The sequence below is a fragment of the Temnothorax curvispinosus genome, unplaced genomic scaffold, assembly GCF_003070985.1.
Source record: "Temnothorax curvispinosus isolate PA1 unplaced genomic scaffold, ASM307098v1 QBEX01014594.1, whole genome shotgun sequence".
Classification (NCBI taxonomy): Eukaryota; Metazoa; Arthropoda; class Insecta; order Hymenoptera; family Formicidae; genus Temnothorax; species Temnothorax curvispinosus.
In genome coordinates this window covers 224,996-244,803 of record NW_020224374.1, presented here as the reverse complement: position 1 = coordinate 244,803, position 19,808 = coordinate 224,996, and the positions used below count along the sequence as shown (strand labels likewise).

At 35.4% G+C, this 19,808-nt stretch overlaps 5 protein-coding genes across 12 annotated transcripts; 3 read left to right on the top strand and 2 right to left on the bottom strand.

Annotated features, from left to right (window-relative positions):
• The first annotated feature begins 469 nt into the window (after positions 1-469).
• Positions 470-909, top strand: LOC112464833 (histone H3). The gene has a single exon (XM_025032070.1). The coding sequence runs from the start codon at positions 499-501 to the stop codon at positions 907-909; it is 411 nt and encodes a 136-aa protein (XP_024887838.1). The 5' UTR covers positions 470-498.
• Positions 910-2,020: 1,111 nt separating this feature from the next.
• LOC112464820 (transmembrane protein 145) lies at positions 2,021-6,308 on the top strand. The gene is made up of 5 exons (XM_025032050.1): positions 2,021-3,047; positions 3,391-3,898; positions 4,164-4,301; positions 4,393-4,648; positions 4,717-6,308. Exons 1-5 carry the CDS (start codon positions 2,662-2,664, stop codon positions 4,905-4,907), a joined length of 1,479 nt encoding a protein of 492 aa, XP_024887818.1. The 5' UTR covers positions 2,021-2,661; the 3' UTR covers positions 4,908-6,308.
• Positions 6,309-7,032: 724 nt separating this feature from the next.
• On the bottom strand, positions 7,033-7,729 carry LOC112464809 (peptidyl-tRNA hydrolase 2, mitochondrial). The gene has a single exon (XM_025032024.1). It carries the CDS (start codon positions 7,712-7,714, stop codon positions 7,301-7,303), a length of 414 nt encoding a protein of 137 aa, XP_024887792.1. The 5' UTR covers positions 7,715-7,729; the 3' UTR covers positions 7,033-7,300.
• On the bottom strand, positions 7,723-8,934 carry LOC112464810 (cytochrome c oxidase assembly factor 4 homolog, mitochondrial). Of its 3 annotated transcripts, XM_025032026.1 has the most exons (4): positions 8,825-8,924; positions 8,560-8,615; positions 8,334-8,478; positions 7,723-7,855 (listed from the first exon to the last, which is right to left on the bottom strand). In XM_025032026.1, exons 3-4 carry the CDS (start codon positions 8,430-8,432, stop codon positions 7,748-7,750), a joined length of 207 nt encoding a protein of 68 aa, XP_024887794.1. In that variant the 5' UTR covers positions 8,433-8,478; positions 8,560-8,615; positions 8,825-8,924; the 3' UTR covers positions 7,723-7,747. The 3 variants fall into 3 exon arrangements, with proteins under 3 accessions (XP_024887794.1, XP_024887795.1, XP_024887793.1); XM_025032027.1 differs by lacking the exon at positions 8,560-8,615 and having other exon boundaries at positions 8,825-8,934; XM_025032025.1 differs by lacking the exon at positions 8,825-8,924 and having other exon boundaries at positions 8,560-8,710.
• Positions 8,935-13,040: 4,106 nt separating this feature from the next.
• Positions 13,041-19,084, top strand: LOC112464822 (ras-related protein Ral-a). Of its 6 annotated transcripts, none has more exons than XM_025032053.1 (5): positions 13,041-13,193; positions 15,876-15,995; positions 16,435-16,643; positions 16,778-16,952; positions 17,568-17,684. In XM_025032053.1, the coding sequence occupies exons 2-5, from the start codon at positions 15,891-15,893 to the stop codon at positions 17,682-17,684; spliced, it is 606 nt and encodes a 201-aa protein (XP_024887821.1). In that variant the 5' UTR covers positions 13,041-13,193; positions 15,876-15,890. The 6 variants fall into 6 exon arrangements, with proteins under 6 accessions (XP_024887821.1, XP_024887824.1, XP_024887823.1 ...); XM_025032056.1 differs by lacking the exon at positions 13,041-13,193 and adding an exon at positions 13,217-13,764; XM_025032055.1 differs by lacking the exon at positions 13,041-13,193 and adding an exon at positions 15,475-15,693.
• Positions 19,085-19,808: the final 724 nt, after the last annotated feature.

Sequence of the window (19,808 nt, the reverse complement as noted above, 5' to 3'; positions counted from 1 at the left end):
GCGACTTTTGGCAGTTTGGTAAGTAAGTTCTCAATTCCTGATATTCTATTCTACGCCTGCATAAATGCATAGCGGCATGTGTGTCAAGAAGGGGGACCGAGGGGGGTGGGGTCCCAACTCATCGGTGCCACGATCCAACGCTCTGGGCTGCGTTCGGAAATTTCACTTAGGTCCGAGTGCACACCAGCATCGTTCTATCTTTGTTACTTACTAAAAATTGAACAAGGACAAAACGACGCTGGTGTGCATGTGCACCCCAGTGTGAAGTTTCCGAACGCAGGCAACGCAGCCCTGCAGCGGCTGCAGCTCTCTGTCGCTACGTACCCCCACCACCGCCGTCCAGTCTTCCGCCGCTCGTATCCCCACCGCCGTCGCGCTAGCCAATCAGCGTCTCGCGTGTGGGGCCGGCTACGCTATATAAACGCGGCAATTTGGGGCAGAACGATCATACCGCTATAGATCATCGTATCGTACGGACAGCATTTGAATTCGCTCGAGATGGCAAGAACCAAGCAGACCGCTCGCAAATCTACCGGAGGCAAGGCCCCGCGTAAGCAGTTGGCGACGAAGGCAGCCCGTAAAAGCGCGCCCGCAACCGGTGGTGTCAAGAAGCCGCATCGTTATCGTCCTGGAACCGTCGCTCTTCGTGAGATCCGTCGCTACCAGAAGAGCACCGAGCTTCTGATCCGCAAGCTCCCGTTCCAGCGGCTGGTTCGTGAAATCGCTCAGGACTTCAAGACCGACCTCCGCTTCCAGAGCTCGGCCGTTATGGCTCTGCAGGAGGCGAGCGAGGCCTACCTCGTCGGCCTGTTCGAGGACACCAACCTTTGCGCGATTCACGCCAAGAGGGTTACCATCATGCCCAAGGACATCCAATTGGCCCGCAGAATTCGTGGGGAACGTGCCTAAACTGCTTCTATTCAAAATCGGCCCTTTTCAGGGCCAAAAATTATCTTGCGAAGGAATATCTTGCGTGTTTGCAATTTTGTATATTTTTAATTTATTAGGGTTTGAAAGTAGTTTCGAATAATCCTTTTATTCATACGTGGATTCTGTAAGCTCGTATACACGGGATACATTTTTGCATCAGACCTGTAAGTTTAGTTTTAGCTGAACTTCTTGCACAGTTCATCTTTTCTCTTTCTTTTCACGTTGGACTCTGAGAGAAAAAAAGACAAACTGTACAAGTTGAGCTAAAATAAACAGGCCTATTTTACACGAGAAGTTCCACTGAGTACTCACGTTGCTCGTTAGCGTCATTCATCCTTCAACATTTGCTAAACAAGGATGTAAATGAAATGATTCTAAGGACGTTCTGAACGCCAGGAACGACGCCTCAAGTTGGCGCGCTTTTATGGGAGTAACGTATAATTTCGGCGCGCTTTTGCGTTGCATGGCTCGGTCATGTAATGGCGTCTCTGCAAGAAAGCGTACCACGCGCACGCGGTAAGAACAGGAAATATAGTTATCATCTTTCTACTTTTTGAGAAATAATGAGAAATAGGTGCACATGCATTTATTTCTCACATCCTATTTATTGCATAAATGTAGGAGACGATTGTCAGGCTATGCGGGACTCGCTGGTGTTGACTACAAAGCGCGCCAAAACTGCCGACACGATGTCGTCGACGTCTGCGATAGCGTCTCGCCGCAAGATGGCGCGAACGAACATTTCGAAGCGGCTTTAATACATTTGTAAATTAACAAGTGGAATATCGATAAGAAGTCCAAATATGAAATCATCCTTATTTCGGGAGCAATGTATTTGCATTCTTGCGTAAAAATGGATACTGTTTGTAATGTTGCACAACGATTTTGGTTGTTACAAACACGGAATAAGCAGAGAGCTAGTAGACAACGCTATGCTTCGGTCATTATTCTTATTAATATTACAATAGTAAATTTGCGATTCGCAATTTATTTAGATCAAATATCACACGCGGTGAATTCATGCTCGTCGCGTCCTTCAGCGTCGTCGTATTTTTGTATTTACTGTATTTTTAGCTGCTGGCAAAAGCTACCGAATCTCCGGGGAGAAAAAGAGATTCTCGTGTTGAAGTAGCTCGAATTCGCATGAGCTCCGGAACAAAAACCTTCTGTTTGTTTTCCAGTTTTCCTGCGTAACCGCAAAAATAAAAAAATTACACGCGCCAAGGAAAGTTTCAACCGGACGATGTCGGGAAGCGGCAGTTTCTCTTCGGAGCGGACGGTCTGTTTGGGTGGGGAAAATCGATAGGAAAAGGCGAGTTCAAAGTGTCGAGGGAGAGTACACACGGCGTGTGTCATCAACTACTCCCTTTCTCTCTCTGCGTCCGTCCGAACCGACGGTTATCTCTCGTGGATACGGCTCATACGAGTCATACGGCGTATATCGCCAGCGGCGGCGACGACTCGACAACAACAACGACAACGACGACAATAATGTTGGAACGGAGATGCCCCCGGGGGAGTGCCAGTGCCAGTGTCGTCGCGTCTCGATGAGTGGCGCGGGGAAGCGTCTGCGTCGCGTGCCGTGCGGCAACAGCTGCGTGGGATCTCGCGGCGGAAGATGCTGAGGGTGGCCGACGGCTCCTGACGGACGCGGGCCGCGAGTACGATCGCGTATCTACGACGGGAGGCCGGGAGGATCGGCGGATCGGCTGCGTCCGCGCGCCCTGAAAAATGACCGCCGCCGGTCGGCGGCTGGTGCGCGTCCTCTGCGCCGCGCTGCTCTGCCTGTCGCTGCGCCCGGAGTACGCCCGCTCCACGCACATCACCGGCACGTTCGACACGCGCGAGTTCTTCCGGTTCCTCGTCAAGTTCGGCTTCCAGAAGACCGACCGCCATCGGCAGAAGGATTCGTACGGATACATATTCGGCAACGTGACCGCGCGGACGGAATTCGACTTGCCGATCACCCTGGCGATACTCGACCGCGGCCACTTCCTCGAGTACTACGGTAATCGGACGCTCGCGGACAAGAGCGCCGCGTGCGCCTACATGTTCAACACGCTGAAGAAGAGCTCCTACGATCCGGACTGCAACGAGGAGGGCCAGGACTTCTTGAGGTATTTCTTACCTTTGCCTTTGCCTTTGCGCACCACCCGATATTTCATAAGGGCCTGAGCAGAATAGCTGACTTTATAACTTCAAGACAATGTTTAACGCACAGTACTGGCCTTTGTCTCAAATCTTAGAAATGTCGACATTTCGTACTTAAGTTTAAGACACAAGACAGTATTGTGTTACTAAAAACGAAGATTTAAAGTATAAAATATTGTCTTGATATTATAAGTCAGCCATTCTGCTCAGGTCCTTACTAAAAACAAAGGTTTAATAAAACACTGTCTTAAAATTATAAGTCAGTCATCTTGCTCAGGTCCCAACTAACGTTAACTTTGTACTTTGAAGGCGAGTGCCGTGTCCTCGCGACAAGTTATGTCCGGACGAGGACTCGGTGTGGAATATCGTGAAGGGACATCAGTTTACGTACGTTATACAGGACTTCTGGCAGCCACGATTTTGGTACATGAGCTTGGTGGCGTGCTACAGGAACAAGACGACCTGCCAGTGGGAGTATTATAGCAGGCACGACGAGTTGGAATACGACATCTGGCTGGTGAACGGCAATCCGAACGTCAGTGGCCTAAACAGCTTGACTTATCAGTTCTCGTACGACAGACAGAATACCATCGAACTGTACTTGCTGTTTTTCGTGTGTTACATCATCCTGGTGCCGCTGCAGTTGTATGCAGTGAGATTGCAAAAGCATCCTGTAACAAGATTGTTCACTGCTAGTTTATTATTAGAATTCGTAGCAGTATGCTTAATCTTGATACACGTGTTGAAATTTGCATTAGACGGAGTAGGATACGAGCAATTAGAAGTTGCAGGTGATATTTTTGATATCCTGTCACGGGTAAGGATAACATCTTTTCGTAAATATTGGACGCTTTATTAAACTGTAAATATTAAATTCAAGCAATCCAACACATTCTCTATATAATATTGCCATATCTTTTAATCCTTTTAAGTTTGTTAGAAAACATAATTCATTTATTCTTAATGTTTCCAAAATATGGCTTTATGATTACTATCCATCTAGAAACTTAAACGTTAGGTAGCGATTGTTTGGTGTTATCAGCACACAATTTTGATATTAAATTATTTTTATACATTTCTAGACGTCCTTTATGTTATTATTGCTCCTACTTGCCAAAGGATGGGCAGTAACAAGAATGGAATTAACATGGAAGCCACTGGTGTTTGCTATATGGTTTTGTTATGGAGTTGTACACATCTTATTATATGTGTGGAATATGGTAACTATGTATACTTTCTCTATTAATTGCACACGCGTCAGTTTGCAGCAAGCGTAAATTATTTTACTAACGTCCTACAATTTATTTTCAGACAGAAGTTGACATTATCGAAGACATAGATGAATATCAAACTTGGCCAGGATGGTTTATATTGTTATTCCGAAGTGCCATAATGGTATGGTTTCTATATGAACTTCGAAACACCATGACATACGAGCATAATACTCAAAAATTGAACTTTCTCCTTCATTTTGGTGCATCGTCATTAGTTTGGTTCATATATTTACCCATTATAGCACTTATAGCGCTTCAAATAAGCGCACTATGGAGGTTTAAGCTGTTGTTAGGTAAGTGAAGTTTGTAAAAATGTTGAAATTAATTTTTTACCTGTATTTCGCATTTCACCAATTTATAGGTATAACATACTCGGCAGACTGTTTCGCTTATTGTGTAATGGCTCATTTATTATGGCCCACCAGAAGTGAACAATATTTTTTACTCGCGCAAGGTGCGGATAATGGTGATGAACTCGATGAATTCAACGAAGCGCCGCATGTATTAAATAATTATGTAGAGCCGCCAGAACTCGGTAAAATAATTACTTAATACTCGTCCATTGGAAGTAATAATATTGAATTGATGACATTTTTAATTACAAGTGATGTGATGTACATTTGCCAAATGGTCAATCTAATAGAATGAATAATACTCTAATATGTGCTACTGAACTGAAATATTGTGCACATCTTATAATTAGAGAGATATATCAATTGTCAAATTTGATCATGTGATATGAAATCAATAGACGATACAACGGAAGTAAATGAGTATGATATGAGTATGCTATATGAACAAATATAATTTTCGATTTGATGTATAGATTCATAATTAACAGTATTAATTATCAGTAATTTTATATCTACAAAGTTAAGGTTTTAAATATTTATCCATTCGAAGAACGATATGCATCTAATATTGGTGCATTCTTACACATTACTAATTTAGACGATTAGTCGACTCGTATGATTATGCGCTAGGATAAAAATTTATATATACAAAATAATATACAATTTCTAAAATTTATTTTCCAAACTGCCACTTTATTTACTCATATCATATTCATACATCTTGAATTTAAAATAATATTAATTTTTGCTTATTTCTAATCATTTTATACATCTTGGTTTTATAAAAAGAAAAGATTCTTAAAACCTCGATTGTAAATGTAAAGAAAATCTCAGAACAAAGTATATTTTTTTGATGCTATTGCGTTTAATTCGTCATTACATCTTGTAATTATTCCATGTCTATTCCATACCAAGAATATTACAATGTGCGCTTGAATAAGAATGGTGGAAATAAAATACTTACATATAACTTTCGTAACACACAATTTGTTTCAAGCAGAGTGGTTTAAAAGTTACGTATGTGACTGATTTATTAATAGCAATCTTATAGCAAGAAATACGATGTTCCAAAATTACCAGACATTCTTTTAACTATAGATTCTTTAATCAATTCATATCAAGACGCCAATAGCTTTTGAGCAATTAGCGATAAAAAAAGAAATAAATTTTTTTTTATGTTGATTTTAATCGAATTTTAAAGAAATTGAAAGTTGAGTAGAGAAACACAGTGTTCGAAGTTAAAAGAATACATTAATTGATAGCTCTTTTAACAGTGCCGCTAAGGGAATATTTACAAATTGGGCAAAGAAGCTGATTAAAAAAAAATAGTATTTTTGATATGTTTTGCAGGAGAATATTTTCATATCTATTCTTGTTCTTAATTTTATAAAAAATTCAATTTTTTAAAGTATATAATCTTAAATTGTCATCAGTTTGTTATTAGGCAACATATATTATAAATAATGATCACATACACAAACACAGAAAGTGAAAGAGCACCAATATAACATTCTTCCGATTTTATTCAAGTAAGTTTACATGTTAGTTGCACATTGTTAAATAAATATACTTTATATACGAAGATTGAAACACGATCTGATATGCGAGTTTACGCTAGCTGTAAGCGTGTTTTCCTGTCATACTATTATTGCTCAAACTTGTAATAACTTATGATATGATTGTGTGTATATATTCTCTTGAGAATATTTTAATGCTCGGCATATATATGTACATGTTATGGGATCGGTAAAATTTTTATGATAAATTTATATTTCTAACATTCAATATATATATATAAAGTGAAACCAATTTAATATAATTTATTTTTTATTTCTTTGTGGTTATTATCTATGTTCGAGTTATATTTATAATTTTAAGCATACTTTTTTGAAGAGCACATTTAGACATGTTATACAAATTATTATGTGAATTTAGTATGTCTAATATATATGTATATAATTTATTTCCAAAAGTATGCGTGTCTTCAAACATGTTTTGAGATGCTTTTTGTAGATAAATGAGGGAAGTAGTATTATAGCAAATATTTTAGTATAATAAAATTGTTATATCACGTCATTACGATCCAGCCATGGAGGAAAAATATTTAATTAATCTTTTTGCCAGAATAGATAATGTATCATACAACTTGATAATAATAATTGTTTTATATACTTAACTTGACATTTTTTTGTACATCTACCATTTATAGATCTCTTCAGTAACAATAACATTTAATTAAGAAATGCAATTTAAATTTCAGTTAATAATCAATTTTATTTTGTATATTCTCTTTATACAATATATGTATTATATATACGATATAGTGCTATATAGTATTTAAGGAACTTGTATTGTCTTAAAAGGATATCTATTTTAATAATTTTGAAATTTTCATTTTATACAAAGACAAATTTTTTCCTAAAACTTTATTAGAAAATTATAATAACTCCTTTCATAATGTTATTTTTAAATATTGTTATGGAATTGTTCATCCTGCATTGACTGATGTATTTTGATATTTAAGAAAAAACTTGATTTTTTAATAACAAATATTACTTTTAAGTCATATAAATTTATATACAATACATATAATTATAATAATCTTAATCTTGATGTAAGGCTATCGATAACTTCATTCGCGCCAGGTCCTATACCAACAACTGTAACTGTACCAGGCTGCAACTGAGTTCTACCAGCATCCTTTATTATGGCGGTAGTTAAACCAGCCCGTTGAGCTTTATCTGCTAAGGTTAATAGTTTCTCTTCGCTTGATATTTGAACAACAACTTTAGGTTGTCCAATTCGTAACCAATACTCAAACATTGGCTTTCTCTTTTCGTTATTGATGATCTGACGACAGCATTCTAGAGCAGCGTGAGCACACTGCGCAGCAGTCTTACCTTTTCCCATACTTAAATCTGACCGAACCACTAGAACCATTTTACATTTCTCTCCATTCCAAGCAGGAGATAAGAAGGATCTGATATATTTACTTATCAACCACATCTTTTTTTACAATCTTTTACAAACGAATAATTATTACTGACATCTTGATCTTTGTTGCTCTGTATGCTTAGCCATGCACTCTTTAAACTTTTTCACTTCATTCTGACACTTTCTCCAATCTTGATGCTCGGCTATGCATTCCTGAAAATATAATCAATTAGTAATTAGATAAAATTAGATAAAATTAGAAACGCTAATATAATTCAGAGACCATTTATTTTACAACAATCAATTGACTTACAACTTGTTTAACTTGTAAAGTTAAACATAAAGTTAACTTAGTTTTTTATTATTCTTTTAAAATTATAATCAAATCAATTAAGCTTCAATTAAAATTAATCGATATATACTACGTTATTTACACGGCCCGATTTACGCCGAAGTTATAACATCGACGTTATAACTATATTGACGTTAAATGGCGTGTAAACGCTCTTTTACGACGAAGTTATTACATCATGTAAACGCTCTTTTACGACGAAGTTATTACATCATGTAATAACTTTGTCGTAAAAAAGCGTTTACACGGTATTTAACGTCAGTACTTACAATATCGATGTTATAACTTCGGCGTAAATCGGGCCGTGTAAACATAGTCATTGTTTGTAAATATACGTACTTGAACTTGATAGTGCAATTCTATGCAACCGGTTTTCTTCAGCATCCGCTCGACAGGATCTTCAATTTCTTTCTCAGCATCGGTATTCGACGATATCATATTACGATACCGGTACTCAGATGAAAAGAAATTTGAATTTCCACCGCTGAAATAATTACTCTCATTAAATCATCATAAAATTGCACTGAAAAATTTCAACGAAATATACGCATACGGAGGTTATTACTTTGCAGGTTATGTTATTTTTATCCGTGCCGGATTCACGATTCGAAAACAGGGGGCCTAGGGTTAGTCAGGTCCGTGACAAAAATGTACGCAAACAAAATTAAAAAATTTGTAAATTTAATACACCAATTCATAAATTAATAATATGTAATACATAATAAACTGATGATAAAAGAACAATTTCTAATACAGTAGTAAAGGAAGATTATACGGAATAAGGAATTGAAAAACCATTAATGAGGAAGTATACCAGAAATGATCATTACTTGTATTGAAAACTGCAAGAACAATATTCCTGACACGATCTTATACATATATTTAAAATCGTCTTAAGTTTATTATAAGATGCTATCTACTGCTAAAAAAAGCCGTATAATGCTAGGTCTACAATGCGAGTCGTAGGCCAGTATTCTGAGTATTCTAGTCGGTTCTTATATTTAAGACCGTCTTATGCTAGGTCTACAATGCGAGTCATAAAAGTCGTGAGTCGTAAGAATTGACCAATCACAATCTAATTTGAGGAGAATAATCGACTGTGATTGGTCAATTCGTACGACTCACGACTTTACGACTCGCATTGTAGACCTAGCATTAAGTACGATCTTAAGAAGTCATTAACCAATCACAGAGCCGTATTAGCATCTTAAGATATTACTTAAGACGGTCTTGAAATAAGATCTGATTATGAATACCGGCCATAAAGATGTGAGTCGCAAGAATTGACCAATCACAATCGAATTTGAGGAGAATAATCGACTGTAATTGGTCAAATCTTACGACTCACGACTTTACGACTCGCATTGTAGACCTAAGGTTTGTTCGCGTCGCATACTCCAATATACACCAGAGACACTTGGACACGGGTAAAGGGTGGCGATTGGAGCAGATAAGTTTTTGGAGTGCGTTGGAGTGAGTAGGAGTATGGTGGGGCATGCGACGCAAACAAACCTCTAGCATAAGAGATTGGGTGCGTTCAGCCGATACTCCGCTAGCCTAGCGCACGTAAGCAGCGAGCGCTTTGCTACCATTTGCTACGGAAAAATTTGGCTGGGCAGAAGCAAGCGCTTCTGTCCAGCCAAATTTTTCCGTAGCAAATGGTAGCAAAGCGCTCGCTGCTTACGTGCGCTAGGCTAGCGGAGTATCGGCTGAACGCACCCATTTTATTGTTAACATTTTTCCGCGATACTGATTGGTCTCTCATTGCTTTGACTTCGTGAGCATCTGTCATCGTATATTTTGAGTTTTATGTATTAAGGGTTAATAGTATAATAGTAATAGTATAATATGTTAAAGCTAAATAGCGCGCGCGTTTGTGATATCTAAATTGTCTAGTAGTAATAAAATAGCCCTTGCAGCGTCTTCAGGTAAATCTTTCTATAATTAAAATTTAAGATTGGACTTGAATACCGCGAATACCGTTCTAAAGTTATAGTGATGTCTAATTTATAATACAAAAGAAAGTGTAAGAGTGTAGAGGAGTGATATATTAAAACAATTATATAAATAAAGGAACGCATTTTTTCAGAACATGTTATTTTATTTTATATATTCCTACATTTTCCTTAAGGTAGTTGTTTCGTCAGGGCATGTATTAGATAAAGTTTTCGATTTCGGATTTTATATCAAATTATATGATCAGTTTTGCAGTCGATTTTTTCTGTGGCTCCTTACCGACTATTTACTCTAGAAAATCGATCTCGAAAATCACAAATTTTGCATTACTTCATACAGACGACCAGAAAAAGAAGGCTCTATCATGGTTTCAATCACATATTTTCGCATTTTTCGATTAGATGAAGTGAGAAAAAACATTGCTTTTTGTACATTAGATTTCGAAGAATCTGATGCAACCATAAAATATATAAGTTTACCGGAGATTTCGCTGCTATTTTTTTAGTTTATTTTAGTGAAAATGCGGTAATAGAGCAGACATTTTTTGGTCGAGGTGAGGTTGGGAAGACTTGGCTACGCCGCTGGCTAATCACTGTAGTTGCAGGTTATGGGGCTCGTCGGTAGTCCATATGCCAGGTCGATTGAGCATTTTTATCGAGGTTGATGGCTTAAGGAGGCTCTTACCCGGCTGCTCTAATCAATGTAGCAACCGAAAAATTATCATTAATAATTGGTTATAAAATTATCGGAAAATTAAATAAAAAAATAAATAATGATTTTTACATAGTGTAAGAGTAAGTTATATGTTCTATTAGTGTAAATATTAAAATTTATACAATAAGTCAGTTGACTACGTCAGTGCTAAAGAGCAGAACATGCGCGTGTCACAACGTCGTCTGTAGCAGTCTGCAGCTAAGTGAGATGTAGCCGTGTAGCGTTGTAGCGAATGATGCGATGAAGAGATGGAGCCAAAAGATAGATATAACGTGAGAATGCTGAGAGGGAAAATGAAAGGAAAATTCGCTAAAATAAAGGTTGTCAATGCGCGAGAGAATAATTATGCCGCTACCATACAGCGCAGAGAAAAGACATGTGCAAGTGAGGTTAGAAACTTCGCGCGATTTTGACACTCGGAAGATCATTCGTCCTAACCTCTCGTACGTCATATTAAAACTACAATATCTTTTATAACTAATCGTCAACACCAAGTTTTCTTCTTATCATTAGAAAGATTATTATTTTAACTACAATTCCTTAGTTTTTTGTTTACCTGGCTCGCAAACTTGCCAAGAAAATACATCACTTCCGGTAAAAATTTTAGTGTTTACCATATGCCCTGTGTTAAAAATGCGAATTTCAATACTGATATTTTTACAGTTTTTATCGTCAACCTATGCTCAAGTTTTGGGCATCGGTCCGTTGTGGTTCACTTTACAACATATATTAATTTCATAAAGATCTGTCATATTATGATCGAGGTAAGAGCCTCCTTAAGTTAATGTTTTTTTATGTTTTTGGGGTCATAGAACAGGAATCTGTAAATAGTTGTTTCGTAAGTTAATGCAATAAAAAGTTATTAACAATTTATTTGTTTAAATTGCCCTAGCGATCAAACTATATACATCCTATAAAAAAATGAACTAAAGAAAATTTGTTCCTCTTTTTACGACGAACAAAATGGCGTTTGAATTTTTCCAAAATCTTGATTATTGACGGAAATGTGTCAATTTTTAGGTAATTACTGCTTATGCGTCGCGAAGTACCCTAGGCGTGCGCGCTCGCGCTCGATTGTACCACACGAGTTTTGCTCCTTTAATTTTAATTTAATTTGCTTTTTTGCTCCTTTTATTACAATTAAGCGCGAGCGCGCACGCCTAGGGTACTCCGTGACGCGTAGGCAGTAATTACATAAAAATTGACACATTTCCGTCAATAATCAAGATTTTGGAAAAATTAAAACACCATTTTGTTCGTCGTAAAAAGAGGAACAAATTTTCTCTAGTTCATTTTTTTATAGGATGTATAGTTTGATCGCTAGGGCAATTTAAACAAATAAATTGTTAATAACTTTTTATTGCATCAACTTACGAAACAACTATTTACAGATTCCTGTTCTATGACCCCAAAAACATAAAAAAAACATTAACTTAAGCCATCAACCTCGATAAAAATGCTCAATTGACCTGGCATATGGACTTATACAAATAAAATACTCGCTCATTTTCGAGAAATTTTACTCTGAAACGCTCGAAATACAGATCACGACTAACCGAAAATAATACACAATAATACACACAAACAACACACACACAATAACACACTGTACAGTTCGCGGAAAAGAGTTTTATAATATACGACAATTCACAATAAAACCGCGAATTTTCTCCACGAAAAAGAGCATTTACTAGATACACTCAACTTTGGCGCTCTCTATCTCTAGTGTTTTTTGAGCCACCGCAAAAAAATATATATGAAAATTGTAGAGAATTGAATCCTCTACAAGTTTTATTGGAACATTTTTTTTTATCAAACTAACAGGGGGCGATATAAGTGTCAATAAAATTGTTCAACCCCTAATTGACGGCACTTTTTTGGTTTTAACTTTTTTTCCTTGACAGCTATTAAAAATTTTTTCGAACAAAAGTTGTAGCAAATATTTTTCCCTACAAAACTAAAAAAAAAGAACAAAATTTGACCAATAGAAGCCGAGATATTCAAACTTTAAATATTCCCCTATTTTCAAGATTGCCGCCGACGCACAGGGAAATTTTGTTGGAACTTTGTGAATTTGGGCATCTCCTACGACCCTCTACTCACCCTCAAAAAATTGGCTTGTCAATCCGTTTTGTAGATATTCGGTGTTTTTCGAGCTAATTTTACTGGCCTATTATGCGCCCCTAGAAATGGTGCGCTCATCTACACTAGACTATATTCAAAAAGTATTCGACTAATGAACATATCAGTAATAATATGTTAATAATAATACTACCTATTATTTGACTCGGACGTCGGACGTGTGACTATTATTGCCTCATGCCGACTATCTACTTTTTCCCGCACTTCGCGCTCACGAGAAGATCAGCGGCGATGGTGGCGCCACCGGTACTTAACCGTCGCAACTATCCAATTGCGTGAAAGTAAACCAACGCAACGCGTGTGTCACAGTGTTACACGGCCGCGAAAGAATTCACGGAACGTCCACGGAGCCAGAGGCACTCCCGAATTTGCGCGAATATTTCAGAGGTATTTATCGAGTGGGCAGCATTCTTTCGTTATCGCGCGATACGCACGAGCGCGGCCCGGCGCGGCTTGGCTTCGATTTCGCTTCGCGCGAAACGTCGCCGCGACGTATTCCCGACGCGGAACAACCGTCCGGCTTTCGCGGTATCCGCTCGTCCGTCCCTCCGGTAGCGCGGCACCGCCTTACTCGGTTACTCATGTTACGCTCCACGACAACCTCCGCGGTGTCTTGCCCCGAGGCCGGTGCCGCTCGATAATCGCGACGGAACAGAGACTCGGGTGCGGCGCGGCGAGGCGAGGCGATCCGCCGTTATTTCCCTTACGTGTCTCGTCGCAAATTATTTATAAACGTTTGTTCCGCGTATCGGAGCGCGGCTGAGATAAGAAAGGAAGCGAGCGAATTAAAGCGCGGCCACAGTGTGAGAGCGTACGTCGCGCACGTCCACGAAGTGCGTCTCTTTCGTTTCTCACGTCTCTTCTATTTCCCGTTCGATCTCTTCTTTTCACGTGGGCGAAAATCGAATCTCGACGAATCTCGAATAGTAGATGACATGTGTGTTGAGCAGTGGGTGTTGTATGTACGATTTAATTTGATTAGTAAAGTTTCCTGTTCTTTTTTTCTGGTTTGACACCGCTACTTTGACAGCAGCGTATCTGGAATACCTATTATGTTTTTCTGTGCAACATTATTTGCTGTAATATTAAAAAACTGTCATTAAATTCCTTATTTTGATGTCGTGTTATTGTTTTATGCTATAGGAACAGAATATAATACATTTGGAATCATTTATTCATTGATGAACATTGACAAAGTATATAATTTTTATAAGTATACGATACAGACGGTTACACGACTAAATATCTCGTACATAATATCCCGCAACAAAATATCCCGGTCTTATTATCCCTGCGACAACATCCCGCGACAATATATCCCGTGACAAAATATCCCCTGGTAAAATATCCCATAACAAAATATCCCCTGGCAAAATATTTCATGACAAAATATCCCAATTCACGCGAAACGAGGTGCCACATGGGTTTAAAACTTTCCACGCGTGAAAAGTGTATGCGTGGAGGCAGTGGGTTCCGCCCCCCTGCAGGGGGCTCCACTATTATTTAACTAGACACATAGTGTGCGTTCGAAGTACATGCGTGGACTTTCCACGCATCCTAAGCATCAGTATTTTCACGATGCACACCATAAATAAAACCATGAAGCACTAATTGTCGCTTCCCCTTCTGACTACTTACAAATTTCAAAGACATCGCACACCTGACCGCACAATCCTAACAGATGTAACTGACTGACAACCGTATCGCAAGTAACATCCAGACATATATTCACCAGTACACGTTCATTATTATTGTTTATAACCGAATGTCGGGATAGGGATATCGAGGCGTTCGGCGCTCTGCCTCAGGTACGGCGCGCACAATACAATCCACGCACAGTTCATGAGAACAAATCATGTGTTACTTTGTTGCGTTATTTGTGTATTTATATTTGTGTACTTTAATAATTAATGTGTATCTATGTATGTAACCGTTATTTCTGCATTCTTGGGATATTTTGTCAGGAGATATTTTGCCAGGGGATATTTTGCCATGGGATATTTTGCCAGGGGATATTTTGTCATGGGATATATTGTCGCGGGATGTTTTATCGCAGGGATAATAAAACCGGGATATTTTGTCGCGGGATATTATGTCCGGGATATTTAGTCGTGACACCGATACAGACAAATGCTAGAAGTTTCCTATTTTTAACAATATTCTAATATTCTAAATTGTCTGTTTTAAATATAAAGAATATGCCATATATTGTGTGGTATAGAAAATATCTCGGAAAATATATTATTACTTGAGAGACACGCATAAAACTATATTCCCTCTTTATCCTAGTCTTAGATTTCTCACACTGACAACATAATTCTCACATCCTGCCATTGTTATTTCTGCTCCGCTTTAATTAAGATAACTATCAGAAAGACTTCTATTTTGAAGAGGTGCAAAAGGTGTATATGCGCGTTGTACGGTTATAATTTTTTTTCCTGTTATTCACTTATTGTTATTATATAATGGGAATATACATATAATATAGATATATGTACCTTAGATATAAAGAATCTCTCCATTATATCTCCATTATTATGAATTTAGAGAAAACAGGGTTTGAAGTTTTAAATAGGAAAAGGGTGTATTTCTTTAGATATAAAATGAAAGTAGCAACTTGATTTATTGAGTTTTTAATAAAGTAAAATTTAACTGACGTATTTAATAGTTAATAGTACAACTGCCAATGACAGGCTGTACCTGATCAAAATTAAGGCACTATAAAAATTGTTAATATGACTTTTTTTCTAAACATTGTATCTTAAGAACTAGTAATAATGGACATAAGATGTTTTATCATTATACAATTTATAGCTCCTCGTATACTGGAAAAAGTATTATCTCCATTTTGACAAAAACTGGAGATAGGATTCTCAGAGGTACTAAGGTACAGATATATATATTGATCCCTGAAAAAAGATTTATAAAAATAATGCAAATAATGTGAATAAATAATGTTACAAGTACATCTATGTTTGGAAAGTCTTAAATATTGCAGACGTAAAATTCTATCACTGTACACTTTTAAGATATAGCCGGCATTTAGTGACCACTTTATCTTAATTGAAGGTAATTATCTAAAAAATGTCGAGGAAGCCCGGAGCCACTCAAGCAATGCATAAGGTCATAATGGTTGGAAGTGGAGGTGTTGGAAAGTCTGCTCTAACGTTACAATTCATGTACGACGAGGTAAAATAAAAAACAACATAATTTAAAAATAAAAAAAGATTTTGATTATAAATAGCGCTCTTACTTATTTTTGTTAATTCAGCAAAAAACATGTAATTTTCATCCTTCAAATTTCTGTTTACCTACTCTTCTGATAAACATCATACAGTGACTCACGAAACTGATTGAATGTACTACACAACAATTATCTATAATTAATTAAATTTAAAAAAGGTAATCGACGAAAACGACTTTTAATATAACATATGAGCAAATAAATATCTATGATTATGCTACAGACATCTTTGTTTATGAATTTTTAAAAGAAATTCGTAACAAGCAGTGATATGATTTGATCAGTTTCGTGAGTCACTGTACTTTAGGACAGTTTTATTTTTAAGTCTTATTACGTTAGAAATATATTGATTTCTCATAAATTTAATCATGATGTTAAAATCAGTTTGTTGAAGATTATGAACCTACAAAAGCGGATTCCTACAGAAAAAAAGTTGTATTAGACGGAGAAGAGGTACAAATAGATATCTTGGATACTGCAGGACAAGAGGATTATGCAGCGATTCGAGACAATTACTTTCGTAGTGGGGAAGGATTTCTTTGTGTATTTTCGATAACAGAAGATGACAGCTTCCAAGCTACACAGGAATTTAGGTCAGTAAAGTTTGATAAAAATCAAGCACTCTTTTGCGACGCAAAGTTACTGGAACATTTTAATAAATAACAATTTCATAATATATTATTGATCATTCCATATGAATAGAAAAAAACTGTTTTCTTTTCTATAGAGAACAAATTCTCAGGGTAAAAAATGATGAGAACATTCCATTTTTATTAGTGGGAAATAAAAGTGATTTGCAAGAAAAAAGGAAGGTTAGTCTAGCCGAAGCTCAAGCAAGATCCCAACAATGGGGTGTTCCTTATGTGGAGACAAGCGCTAAAACAAAAGAAAATGTAGACAAGGTAAAATCCTGATTATGTATAATTTTTATTTAATTTTTATTAACAAGCCATATATAAAATTATAATAAATATAATAAATATATATATAGTTTTATATATAGTTTTTTTTTCTTATATTAATATTATCTTCATTAAAAAATGTAACTGATATTACTTTTTCATTCTAAGTTTTTCTCTATTTTGTTTTTAGTGAAATGAGGAATTTGTGGGATCTTTTTTGTTATTAGGCTTTATTTATTAGTAGTAATATAAATTAGATGTTTCACTGCAGAACACTTTATTCATCAAACATATATACATATATACCAATGTAGTTATTGAAAATAGTAGATGTATTCACATATATTTCTTGTTGCTTTTACTTTCACCCTCAATGTAATGTGACGCATAATGAATTGATTGCACGAAATATGCATTTTTAAATAAGCTTAATTCTGCAGTTTATGTCCATTTATATATATATATTGTTATATCACTATGTATTGTGCTATTGCTTATATATGCGCACAATTCTCGTTTTCTTCTCTTAAAAATATGAAAAATATAACGTTTATTTTGTAACGCACATTTTATATGCCTTAAAGCTTTGAGACAGCATCCATTGCACATTTGCAGGTATTTTTCGACTTGATGCGTGAAATAAGGTCACGTAAAATTGAAGATAAGTCAGCAAGCAATGGTCGAGGTAAAGACCGTACCAAGAGGAAGAAAAAGAAGTGCATTATTCTATAGGTTTGCTGTTTTTTTTCTTGCACCATATTTTATTTTATGTTTTGAGAAGATGATAGAACTGTGCATTTTCTGTCTTGGCAATTTTAATTTATATCAGTGTGAAATATATAGGGAATGTCAATAGAGTGTATTTTACTAATGCAATTTCTGATACTCAATAGTGATCACAATGATGCAGATGTGCAATAAAAATATATGGTTAAAATTGTATTACATGATCATCTTTTAGAAAATATTAATAGATGTTAATTATTTGAAAGAAAGATATGTTTTATTGCATATCTATATTTTAATTATTCTTTACATTTATTGATATTTGAGATATTTAAATTTTATTCATTTAATGAGTTTACAAATATTTGCCAAATAAATATGAAACGATACACTTATCTGTAAAGCTTATCACAGCTTACGCAAAGCATGTATGCTTTTTTCTTTTTATCTTTTTTTTTTGTTTTAAATAAACGTGTCAATGTTCTGTGTTACATATCACACAAGTTAGTTATATTTTTTGTATTATAAATAATCAGTAGTTATAAAAAAAGAGAATTAACATTAAACATTTTACTCCTAATTGAAAGATATTACTGTGGCTTGCAATAAAAAAAGATTCTCTTTTGATTACATAAATTATATTCTCTTAGTTTGATTGCATAACTTTATTTTTAATATTTTTACAGTTTTTAAAATAACAGGTTTTATAAATATAATTCATATACTGGACACAACGATTTGTTTCCAGAGGTAAGGAGGGAACATAGGAGTATAACAATGGCACCTCTATGTTCCCTCCTTACCTCAGGAAACGAAACGTCCGCCAGTGTACTTCAATGAAATATTGGAAATAAAGAAATATGAATGAACCTAATGTTATGAATAAAACAAAAAATGTTTTAACAGGAGAAGATAAAGATTACTTTATATGATGAGCAAACTTTTATAAATAATATTATTTGCATATTAATTTGATAGTAATATTATATTATTTTCATTCTTTTCTCATATTAATGTTTAATTAATTAATAGTAATATTTTAATTTTTAATCAATATGCAAGTTTAAAAAATTAGTTTAGAAAGTGGAATAAATAATAAAAACATATTTAATCCACGTTGCAGGTGTTCTTTGATTTAATGAGAGCAATAGCTGCTCGTAAGGCACAGGAAAACCAAGGAGATGGGAGTGAACGTAATAAGGAAACAAAGTGCTGCATCTTGCTATAACAAATATAAAACAATGTGTAGCTTATGTTATGGAAGGTTCAACTCCTATAATTGAAAGCTAAGCGTAAGAGAACTGTATTTATATAAAAATGAAAGTTTTCTGACACTTTACAGTGAATTGACGCTTTTAATTTTTGCTGTTCACTACAATATATATATATATATATATATACAATTTATTCTAATATATTTATATATATTAAATATTAACTGATGTATATTCCGTCACATATTATACCTGTTTTCTATGAAATTATTAAAAGAAATTTTAATAGCAATACTTTTTATTACTCTCTCTAGTTTATATTATTATGTAATATATTCATGTATGTAATATGTAAAATATTCATATACAATTTGAGTTAATCAAAATTTATAATATTTATAATAGCACAAAATAATGAAAACGCATGCAAGATTACTTGCAAAATTACTCGTCTTTAGAGTGCTGAAACATAAATTGTGTTAATACATTTGGGGAGACTGAAAACATCAACGATACATATTTTATAAAGATTATTTGTTTTGTTTTTCCAATTGTGCAAATAATGTAATTACATTCATGTTGAAATAAAATAATTGCATTCTTAGTTGTCTTTTGCATTATTTATTTATAACCTTTAATGAATGCTTTCAGCACTCTTTAAAAATTACTAAAAATTATAGAAATGTACAAATAAGATTCAATGTTCTTTTACATATTTTGAATATTGATATGACGAATAAACAGATGTACCAAAGTAGTCATAACACTGTAAAGTAACGAAAACTTGTAATTTGTGAGCAATTTGTTTATATATACATATATATGTTTTACATAGTTTTAATATATCGCTATGTTTTATTTTATATAGTTATTTTTATCACAGCATTTTATAGTATAACAGTTTGATATCTCGAAC

Coding starts and splice junctions, on each gene's coding strand:
- LOC112464833 (XM_025032070.1), top strand. CDS start 499: ATGGCAAGAACCAAGCAGACCGCTCGCAAATCTACCGGAGGCAAGGCC.
- LOC112464822 (XM_025032054.1), top strand. CDS start 15,891: ATGTCGAGGAAGCCCGGAGCCACTCAAGCAATGCATAAGGTCATAATG. Junction 15,996..16,434: donor TACAATTCATGTACGACGAG/GTAAAATAAAAA, acceptor TGTTAAAATCAG/TTTGTTGAAGATTATGAACC. Junction 16,953..17,567: donor CAAAAGAAAATGTAGACAAG/GTAAAATCCTGA, acceptor GCACATTTGCAG/GTATTTTTCGACTTGATGCG.
- LOC112464809 (XM_025032024.1), bottom strand. CDS start 7,714: ATGTGGTTGATAAGTAAATATATCAGATCCTTCTTATCTCCTGCTTGG.
- LOC112464820 (XM_025032050.1), top strand. CDS start 2,662: ATGACCGCCGCCGGTCGGCGGCTGGTGCGCGTCCTCTGCGCCGCGCTG. Junction 3,899..4,163: donor TTTTTGATATCCTGTCACGG/GTAAGGATAACA, acceptor ATACATTTCTAG/ACGTCCTTTATGTTATTATT. Junction 4,302..4,392: donor TATTATATGTGTGGAATATG/GTAACTATGTAT, acceptor ATTTATTTTCAG/ACAGAAGTTGACATTATCGA.
- LOC112464810 (XM_025032027.1), bottom strand. CDS start 8,432: ATGATATCGTCGAATACCGATGCTGAGAAAGAAATTGAAGATCCTGTC. Junction 7,856..8,333: donor AATTGCACTATCAAGTTCAA/GTACGTATATTT, acceptor TTATATTTTCAG/GAATGCATAGCCGAGCATCA.